This window comes from Fragaria vesca, linkage group LG6 (genome assembly GCF_000184155.1).
Source record: "Fragaria vesca subsp. vesca linkage group LG6, FraVesHawaii_1.0, whole genome shotgun sequence".
Classification (NCBI taxonomy): domain Eukaryota; kingdom Viridiplantae; phylum Streptophyta; class Magnoliopsida; order Rosales; family Rosaceae; genus Fragaria; species Fragaria vesca.
In genome coordinates, this window is record NC_020496.1 from 28,293,512 (window position 1) to 28,304,185 (window position 10,674).

The following is a 10,674-nucleotide window of genomic DNA, read 5'->3' on the forward strand; positions in this document are numbered from 1 at the left end:
GAAAGACTGGAAAGCCATCTGAGATCACTCTCAATAACATTATTACTGAGATCAAGATGAAGCAAGTTTGAAAGGTTTCCAAGATTGGCGGGAATTATTCCACCAAAAGATGCACCAGATAAATTGAGGTGCGTCATTTTCTCTAGTGATCCTATGAAACTTGGAAGTTCTAGACCCCCGAAATTATTCATGCTCAAATCCAAGTAAACCAAATCTTTCAAAACAAGCAAAGAGGGACTGATCTCACCTCCCAAAGCATGCAGTGTTCCATCATCACCATCACTGTCCAAACCCTCTGCATAGGGGTTGCGAAGATTAAGGCTTGCAACGCGCCCAGTTGTCTTGTTGCAGCCTATACCTCTCCAATTGCAGCAATCAACTCCACTCCAAGATGAAAGCCGGTCTGAAGGATCACTGAGGCCCTCTCTGAGCTTCAGAAGGGCTTTCCTCTCGATGTCCATGCAACCCACGTTAGGATCAGCATTGCAGAAACCAAATGTGACTGTGTGAAGGTATGAAGTTCCTGACAGTAATAGAAGTGAAAGAAGTAAGAACGAAGCAGTACAGTGTCCCATGCTTCTTGGTTCTTATGTTACGCAATGGGAAAATGGTATAAAGAGAAGAAAAAGAGGCCTATATATATACAGAACCAATGTAATTCATGGTGGGAAAAGAGAGGATGATTTACAGGACTTCCAAACCATTGGTACCGACAGTTACCAAAAATAATGGACTGGTTTTGCTAAAGCCAAAGCTTTGCAATTTCTATTCATTGGCAACAAGTCAAGTAACGTTGATCAAATTCATGGAACCTGCCATTATGCAAAGACTTCCAAGTCAATTTGATGTCGACCCCAACCCAGACATTGGAAATACGATATAACCTGGGGACATTTTCAACAGCATTCAAAGGTTTCGACCCATAAAAGACTTCAGGAATGTTTGTCTTGCTCATAGTAGCATTCAAACGGAAATAGGTCTTTTAGTCCTCTATGGAAACATGGCCACACAGCCACAAACCAGACTCTAGACCTCTAAATCCTGGCTGTATTGCTTTGAAATTTCCAAACTTATACAGAGTTGCATACGAGGGCATTATGATGCCGCGGACAGCATCACTGTTTATATACCGCAATTTGACTGATTCAATCAATCAAATTGTTAATAAACATAAGGGCAATACACTCCATAATTAAAAAGTTGAAGACAAGTCCATAGCAGGAGTTGCATGAACAAAACTCGGTGTTTCTGTGTAACAATCTATTTCAAGGCCACAGCCCAATTAGGATCACTTATCTATGATCAATCATCCGTGCGGAAGTAACGATCGCCAAACTCACCCAACCCTGGTATGACACGAAATTCTTCATTGAGGGCAACATCAATCTCTGAAGTGACAATTTTCAATGTTGGAAATCGTTTGTAAACACAATGAATTCCCTCAGGAGCCTATTTCATATTTCATAACATAAGTAGTACTACGTAACCAGCAAGCATCACGAAGTACTCACAGATATTTGATAACCAAACTCCCAAAAACCACCCAGAACCCCACAATGAAACCTATTGCTGTGCTGATCATGAGCCATACCTTTTCAGATTTATCATCATCTCCTTCTCTATCTTCACTTGGAACCTGAGGTGTTTCTTCATTGTCTTGGCAAGGAGTTGGTAGCGGATCGCCACAAAGACCAGCATTGCCTTGGTAAATTGATGGATCATTGAGGCTGTTGAACTGGTTGCTTGTTGGGATTTTCCCGGACAAATTGTTGTGCGACAGGTTCAGATGAGTTACGAATGTCAAAGAGACCATGCTCTGTGGTATGGAACCTGAAAGCTGGTTCATTGAAAGATCAAGAGTTTCTATCGATTTCAAGTTACCAATCTTTCCAGGGATTATCCCTGTGAGATGATTCATGGACAAATTCAAGGTTCCCAGCATGACAAGGCTTGTTAGCTCTAATGGCATCTCTCCTGATAAGTTATTGTTTGAGAGATCTAGGCTGTTAACAAGGTAAAGGATGGTGCCATATTCAAGCACCCGTCCTTTTGAAACTACCTCCAGCTGTCCCTGGTACAGGAATTCTGTATCTTCATCTGACATTTCAGATATTTTCAAGCCACTCAAATTACCAACACATTGGGGAATATGACCCCACAGGTTATTGTGTGAGAGGTCCAATATGTGAAGATTGGAAAGGCTACACAACTGTGTAGGAATGCTTCCGGTGAATGAGTTGGAACTCAATCGTAAAATCCACAAAGAAAGCATGCTTTCTCCTATCCAGGATGGAATGTCTCCAGAAAACTTATTCTCCCCAAGATCAAGACTCCTCAAGTTTGTGCAGTTCTTCAGTGAAGGCAGTTGGCCAGAAAATTTGTTGTTAGAGAGTATCAAGAATCTGAGTGTGCTAAGGAACCCCATGGATGTTGGCATTGCTCCAGATAGACTGTTGTTTGACATATCTAAAATATACACTTCGGGCAAACTGTTCCAAAAATTTGGAACTTCACCAGAGAAGTGGTTATTTGAGATAACCATGGTTGTTAATCGGCTTAGATTACCAATGGACAGTGGAATGCTACCAGTGAAAGAGTTCCTAGAAATGTCTACATCTTGTAGCAAAGGCATCACTTCACCAATATTGTGAGGAATTGGCCCTGAAAATGCATTATCATTCAGATACAGACCAGAAATGTTTGATGACCAGAGAGGGAAGGCCCCCGCAAACTGGTTTCCACTCAAATCAGTAATGCCCCACATACTGAATCTTAATGAGTTAGGCACCCTGCCACTTAGTTGATTATTAGAGAAATCTAGATCATCTAATAGCAAATCCAACTGCCAAAACCAATCTGGTATGCTGTCTGAAATTCTAGCATTTACAAATCCTAATACAAACAGCTCAGTCTGATTTCTGAGCCATGTAGGAAATTTTGGACCCAGTTGGCATGAGCTGATGCTCAAGTATCTCAATCTAAAAGGAGGTATCCAGTTAGAACTTATGTTGAAAATTAAGGAAATGTTTGGGGAATCTTTTTTAATTGACACCTCTTGTAAGTGTCGAAGCTTCAGAAAATGAGCTTCTGTCACAACACCTTCCCATGTGTTTTCAGACAGATCCACTGCCATAAGGGATGAGAGCTGACCAAAACTTTCCGGGATGACTCCACCTAATTTATTGTTTTCAAGGTAAAACTCCTTCAAAGATGTCAGGTTTCCTATAGATTCTGGGATTGTACCTTGAAATGAGTTGTGCCGCAACACGAGGTACCTCAGGTTCTTAAGAAGTCCTAATGAATTAGGCAAATTTCCTGTGAGACTGTTATAACCTAAATTCAACATCTCTAAGCTGCTGTTTGTGCATCTAGACAATCTGTCAGTGAAATCAGTTATCTCACCAGTAAATTTGTTGATTGAAAGTTTAAGAGACTGCAAATTGCACAGCATCCCCAAGGTTCTCGGCAACTGACCTCCAATGTTTGAATTCTCTGACAGATCAAGGCTCTTCAGATGAGTCAGACTCCCTAATGTTTCTGGAAGTTCTCCATTCAGATTGTTGAAACTTAGATCAAGATTGGCTACTTCAGTCAGATTGAACAACCAGGGAGGAAGTGTGGATTTGAAACCATTGGCAGAGAGGTCAAGAACCGAAAGTGATGTGAAATTGATATGAGGAAGAGTATGAGGAAGGATGGAAAGTCCACAACGAGGCAAATGTAATTCAAAAAGAGAAGGGAGCATATTAACAATGGAAAGCCAATATGGTGCAGCCTTGGTAAGGTCTGCTCCTCCCAAGTTAAGAAACTGCAAGGAAGAAAGACTGGAAAGCCATCTGAGATCACTCTCAATAACATTATTACTGAGATCAAGATGAAGCACATTTGAAAGGCTTCCAAGATTGGCGGGAATTACTCCACCAAAAGATGCACCGGATAGATTGAGATATTTCAGTTTCTCTAGTGATCCAATGAAACTTGGAATTTTGAAACTTCCAAAGTTATTCATGCTCAAATCCAAGTAAACCAAATCTTTCAAATCAAGCAAAGAAGGATTGATCTCACCTTCTAAAGCATGAATTGTACCCTCTGAATAAGAGTTGCGAAGATTAAGGCTTTCCACACGTCCAGTTGTGTTGTTGCAGCCTACACCTCTCCATTTGCAGCAGTCTTCTCCTACCCAAGACGAAAGCCGGTCTGAATGATCTGTAAGGCTCTCTTTGAGTTTAAGAAGAGCTTTCATCTCAATACTCACGCAGCCAACATTAATATCCGCATTGCAGAAAACAAGTGTAACTGTTTCAAGGTATAAAATCCAGGACAGTAATACGAGTGAAAGAAGTGAGATGGAAGCACTTTTGTGTCTGTGTTCCATGCTTCTTATGATATGAAATGGGATACTGATATGTTGGATTCAAGATGAGTGTACATTATATAGAGAAAATACATTTAGGACAAAATGCAACTAGCGTCTGGTCTTATGGTATGAATTACATGATAATTTCCGAGTCATTGCCAGACACTCAGTACTTAACTTCCAGTAGCAACTAGCAAGGCATCAAGTCATTAACAAGTAACAACAGGTCTAGTGGGGACAATTACAATAAACTTAAAAGTTCTACCCCGTGGAAATGCTCTTTAATGGAACTTTAGCTTTAGCTGGTCGTGACCAAGAAACCACCGGTTCGCTTGGTGGGCCGGGAATGCCCGACTTATTAATTTATCCGGTAAACTACTGGGAGCCCATGTCGCCCATGCTGGATTAATTGTATTCTGGGCCGGAGCAATGAACCTATTTAAACTCTTATTTTGTAGCTGCTGCACAATTTCTTATTTACGTGGGAGCTATAAATGTTTTAATTGCTACTGCTGCTAGACTGCAATGCAAGGAAACTACATTTTCACCATATATATGTTATACATATAAGTAAACGATACAGACCCTCCATATAGTTCAACATCAAGACTTCCAATGACCAATGTTTTCGACCCAGTCAAGGCTCCATGTTCCTTGTCTTATATACAGTGACTGAATTTCCTCATTTTAATATAGTTTAACTGCAGATATGAGTCAAGCACAGTGAGAGACTCCACTAAACTATGGTCATCCAGAGACTTCCAAATCAATAGTGTTCCGATTCTAACTACCGCCAATATAATTAGTTGGCATCAAATGCTGGTTTTATTCATACCTCCAAACAGACCTTTCTTGAAGCAGTTCCCAGTGGTATTGAGTATATGACTGTTCTACATCAAAAATATATATAAATTCTGAGCTGCAACGAGAATTTATAAATTAAATATGAAAAAACAACAGGAAAGAACAAAATGAAGTGACATCCTCAAAACCAGAAATAACACAACGAGAGAAATTAAACATAAACCTAAAGAAACTGATGAAAAATGACTCACGTACGCGTAGTCAGGTTACTGGAAAAATAGACAATGAATCTGATGCATATATTCAATAGTAGATAAGGTGAAGAACAGCTATCAGACTAGCACATAACAAGAGAAATCTGTGTTTTTGTTTCGACTTGGGGTTAGAATTTATCTGATATGCATGAAGAGAGCACAAATAGTGTCATCGATCTGTTTAGAATTCATCTTACAAACTCTTGGCCAAAAGAAACAAGCTTTATTAATCTAAAGAAACAAGCTTTAGATTAAGGAGAGGATCATGCATAAGGTTGCTTTATTTGATGAATCAAAAAAACGAGAAAACAAGTGCTTCAAATTTCATCTGCACCCTTCCGCAGACGATTGCCCATGGATGAGAGAAAATCAAGAAGAGCATACTTTATTTTGTCAAGGAACTGAAAGTATGCATATCTCCAAGACTTCTTGATGACCAAACTCCCAAAAACACCCCAGAACCCTGTAATGAAACCTATCACCACGCTGATGATTAACCATAGCTTGCTGTCATCTTCTTCACCATCTTCACTTGGAAGCTGAGGAGATTCATCGCCTTGGCAACCGGTTAGTAATGGATACCCACAAAGAGCATCATTGCCTTCATATACTGATGGATCAACCAGAGTTTTAAACTGGTTGGCTGTTGGGATTTTCCCGGAAAGATTGTTGTATGACAGGTTTAGATGAGTCAAGAATGTCATAGAAACCATGCTTGGTGGAATTGAACCTGACAGTTTGTTTATTGAAAGATCAAGAGTTTCTATCAACTCCATGTTGCCAATTTTCGGTGGGATAGTTCCTGTCAGATGATTCATGGACAAATTCAAGGTCCACAACTTTACTAGGGTCGTAAGCTCCATAGGCATCTCTCCTGATAGGTTATTGTTTGAGAGATCTAGGCTATTAACAAGGTAAAGAGTGGAATAATAAGCTAGGACTCTTCCTTTTGTCACTACCTTCAATTTTCCCTGGTAAAGGTATGATGTATCTTTATCTGAGATTTCAGATATTTTCAAGCCACTCAAATTACCAACACAGTGGGGAATATGACCAGAAAGCTCATTGTGGGAGAGATCCAATATGTGAAGATTGGAAAGGCCACACAACTGCAAGGGAATGTTTCCAGTGAATGAGTTGGAACTTAAGCGTAAAATCAACAAAGAAAGCATGCTTTCTCCTATCCACGCCGGAATGTTTCCAAAGAACTTGTTCTCCCCAAGATCAAGACTCTTCATGCCAGTGCAGTTTCTCAATGAAGGAAGTTTGCCTGACAAGTTGTTGTTAGAGAGTATCAAGTACCTTAGTGAAATGAGAGAATCCATGGATCTTGGAATTGTACCAGAGAGGCTGTTGTTGGACATATCTACAATATACAAGTCTGGTATACTTTTCCAGAAATGAGGAATTTCACCAGTCAAGTAATTATTTGAGATAACCATGGTTGTCAATACGCTAAGATTACCTAATGACAGGGGAATCCTTCCACTCAAATCATTCAAAGAGATGTCTAAATCTGACAGAAAGGGCATTACAACACCAATGTTATAAGGAATCGGCCCTGAAAACTGATTGTCTCTAAGGTAGAGAGTCGTGATGTTCGATGACCAGAGTGGGAGAGGGCCATCAAACAGGTTAGAACTCAAAGCAGCATTAGCTGGAAAGCTAAACCTTAATGAGTTAGGCACTTTTCCGCTTAGTTGATTGTAAGCCATATTTAGTTCATCTAATAACAAATCCAACTTCCAAAACCAATCAGGAAAGGTATCTGCAATCCTAGCATTATTGAGGACCACTGTGGCCAGCTCAGTCTGATTCCTAAGCCATGTAGGAAATTTGGGACCCACTTGGCATGATCTAAGGTACAAGTATCTCAATTTGAAAGGAGGTATCCAATTAGAACTAATGTTGAAAACTAGGGAAATGTTTGGGGAGGCTTTCTGGATTGACACCTCTTTTAAGCTTCGAAGCTTCAGAAAATGAGCTTCTGTTACAACACCTTCCCATGTGTTTTCAGATAGATCTACTGCCACAAGTGATGAGAGCTGCCCAAAACTTTCTGGGATAACTCCACCCAAATTATTCTTTGCAAGGTAAAACTCCTCCAAAGATGTCAAGTTTCCTACAGATTCTGGGATTGAACCTTGAAATGAGTTGTCCCACAACGTGAGGTACCTCAAGTTTTTAAGAAGGCCTAATGAATTAGGCAAGTTTCCTGTGAGACTGTTAAAACCTAAATCCAATCTCTCTAAGCTGCTGTTTGTGCATCTAGACAAACTGTCAATGAAATCAGTTATCTCACCAGTAACTTTGTTGATTGAAAGCTCAAGAGACTGCAAATTGCATAGCATCCCCAAGTTTCTCGGCAACTGACCTCCAATGTTTGAATTCTCTGACAAATCAAGGTTCTTCAGATGAGTCAAACTCCCTAGTGTTTCTGGAAGTTCTCCATTCAGATTGTTCGAACTTAGATCAAGACTGACTAGTTTGGTCAAACTGAACAACCATGGAGAAAGTGTGGAGTTGAAACCATTGGCAGAGAGGTCAAGAACCGAAAGTGATGTGAAATTGATATGAGGAAGAGCAGGTGGAAGTATGGATAGTCCACAGCCACGCAAATGCAATTCAAGAAGTGAAGGGAGCATATTAACTGTGGGAAGCCAATATGGTGCTGCCTTGACAAGGTCTGCTCCTCCCAAGTTAAGAAACTGCAAGGAAGAAAGACTGGAAAGCCATCTGAGATCACTCTCAATAACATTATTACTGAGATCAAGATGAAGCAAATTTGACAAGTTTCCAAGATTGGCGGGAATTATTCCACCAAAAGATGCACCAGATAGATTAAGGTATGTCAGTTTCTCTACTGATCCGATGAAACTAGGAAGTTGGAGACTTTCGAAATTATTCATGCTCAAATCCAAATAAATCAGATCTTTCAAAACAAGCAAAGAAGGACTGATCTCACCACCTAATGCATGCAGTGCTCCATCATCCACATCCAAACCATCTGAAAATGGATTGCGAAGATTGAGGCTGATCACGCGACCGGTTTTTTTGTTGCAGCCTACACCTCTCCATTTGCAGCAATCTTCTCCCATCCAAGACGAAAGTCGATCCATAGGATCTGTGAGGTTTTGCTTGAGCTCAAGAAGGGCTCTCCTCTCCTCATTCATGCAACCCACGTTAGGATCTGCATAGCAGAAGCCATGTTGAACTGTTTGAAAGTAGAAAACTCCTGACAGTAGTACAAGTAAAAGAAATTCAATGGAAGCACTACTGTGACCCATTGTTTCACATGAAATTTGTTATGCAGGATTGAAGTCTGTAGATGATTTCATAGAAAACAAACCCTTTATATGGGAGACTAACATTGCCAAGAAATTCCTAGTGCCTTGAAAACTCTCGCTTTCCCACTGACCGGTATGAAAGCATGAATCACACTAATTAAGAGACCCCAGGAAACTATGATTTTGGAAATGAGAATAAAGATGATTACAGGACTTGCAGGCCATTGATACTGACATTTACCATAAAAATCCACCATTGTCTAATTCCAAGGCTGTGGAAATTCTATTCCATGGCAACAAGTCAAGTAGGGTCAATCATATGAGGCCTAATTCAAAGCACTAAAAATCCTTGATAAGATCACACCAAAGAAAAACTTCGACCCATTAAAACTATGATTATGGAAAAAATTCCACAACAATGCACGCCAACAAGTTTTGACATGTTTGGCATTAACACTGTTCTCCCTTTTTTTCTTTTCTTTTTTGAAATTAATATGAATCTCCCTTGATTAATCATAGTATTGGCAACTAGGAAACGATTTAGCTTCAATTTCAGAAAGAAAAAGAAACAATCATCTGTTGTACGTACTTGGTATAGCTGTATGTACAGGTATGTACAGGGCAGTACTCATGTACAGGGTAGGACTAAATAAGAAGAACAAGATGAAAGAAGCTGTAGTTTGGTTCAGAACAGAAAAGGAACTCTTAGGAGTTAGGATCATCTTTCTCAAAAAAAAAAAAAAAAAAAAAAAAGAAAAGGGAACTCTTAGGATCACAAACAACAAGCTTACACAACCCTGCTTTATTCCTGAATGACCAAACACACACACACACAACCAAAAAAAAAAAAACAACTACTTAAATTTCCTGTGCCCTCTGATATTTCCGTATACAAGCAACCTTCACTCTATCAATGAAGTGGAAATATGTTCTCCTCCAAGACTTGCTGATGAGCAAGCTTCCACAAACGCCCCAGAACCCCATAATGAAACCAATCACCGCGCTGATGATGAGCCCCAACATCTCAAAGCCATTGTCTTCTCCGCCTTCCCTTGAAACAGGAGGTGTACTTCCGCCATTGACTTGGCAATCAGGCAATGGATAACCACAAAGAGCGACATTGCCTTCATATATTGATGGATCAACCAGGCTGTTGAACTGGTTGCCTGTTGGGATTTTGCCAGACAAGTTGTTGTGTGAAAGGTTTAGATGACTCAAGAATGTCAATGAAACCATGCTCAGTGGAATGGAACCTGAAAGCTGGTTTAGTGACAAATCTAGAGTTTCTATCGACTCCATACTACCAATCTTTGATGGAATTACTCCAGTTAGATCATTCATGGATAAATTCAAGGTCCACAACTTTACTAGGCTCGTGAGCTCCCTCGGCATCTCACCTGATAAGTTGTTGCTTGAGAGATCTAGGCTGTTAACAAGATAAAGAGTAGAGTCGAAGTTCTGCACACTTCCTTTTGCCACTACCTTCAGTTTTCCCTGGTAAAGATATGATGTATCTTTATCTGAGATTTCAGATGTTTTCAAGCCACTCAAATTACCAACACATTGGGGAATATGACCAGAAAGCTTATTGTGTGAGAGGTCCAATATGTGAAGATTGGAAAGGCCACACAACTGTGAAGGAATGCTTCCGGTGAATGAGTTGGAACTCAAACGTAAAATCAACAAAGAAAGCATGCTTTCTCCTATCCACGCCGGAATGTTTCCAAAGAACTTGTTCTCCCCAAGATCAAGACTCTTCATGCCAGTGCAGTTTCTCAATGAAGGAAGTTTGCCTGACAAGTTGTTGTTAGAGAGTATCAAGTATCTTAGTAAAACGAGAGAATCCATGGATCTTGGAATTGTACCAGAGAGGCTGTTGTTTGACATATCTACAATATACAACTCTGGTATACTTTTCCAGAAATGAGGAATTTCACCAGTCAAGTAATTATTAGAAAGAACCATGGTTGTC

At 40.0% G+C, this 10,674-nt stretch overlaps 2 protein-coding genes and 1 pseudogene across 3 annotated transcripts in view; all 3 read right to left on the bottom strand.

Annotated features, from left to right (window-relative positions):
* The window catches only part of LOC101292149, a 1,738-nt pseudogene extending 1,163 nt beyond the window's left edge, over positions 1-575 (bottom strand). The window contains exon 1 of the transcript XR_185126.1: positions 29-575. The product of XR_185126.1 is annotated as an LRR receptor-like serine/threonine-protein kinase RCH1-like (transcript). The remainder of the gene's footprint in view (positions 1-28) is intronic.
* Positions 576-1,507: 932 nt separating this feature from the next.
* LOC101292443 (probable LRR receptor-like serine/threonine-protein kinase At4g36180-like) lies at positions 1,508-4,243 on the bottom strand. Its single transcript, XM_004305864.1, has one exon. It carries the CDS (start codon positions 4,241-4,243, stop codon positions 1,508-1,510), a length of 2,736 nt encoding a protein of 911 aa, XP_004305912.1.
* A 1,455-nt stretch (positions 4,244-5,698) lies between these two features.
* Positions 5,699-10,674, bottom strand: part of LOC101293023 (LRR receptor-like serine/threonine-protein kinase GSO2-like) — a 12,419-nt gene continuing 7,443 nt past the window's right edge. The window contains exon 15 of the mRNA XM_004303935.1: positions 5,699-8,605. Within this exon, the coding sequence (XP_004303983.1) occupies positions 5,733-8,605 (2,873 nt within the window). The 3' untranslated portion in view covers positions 5,699-5,732. The remainder of the gene's footprint in view (positions 8,606-10,674) is intronic.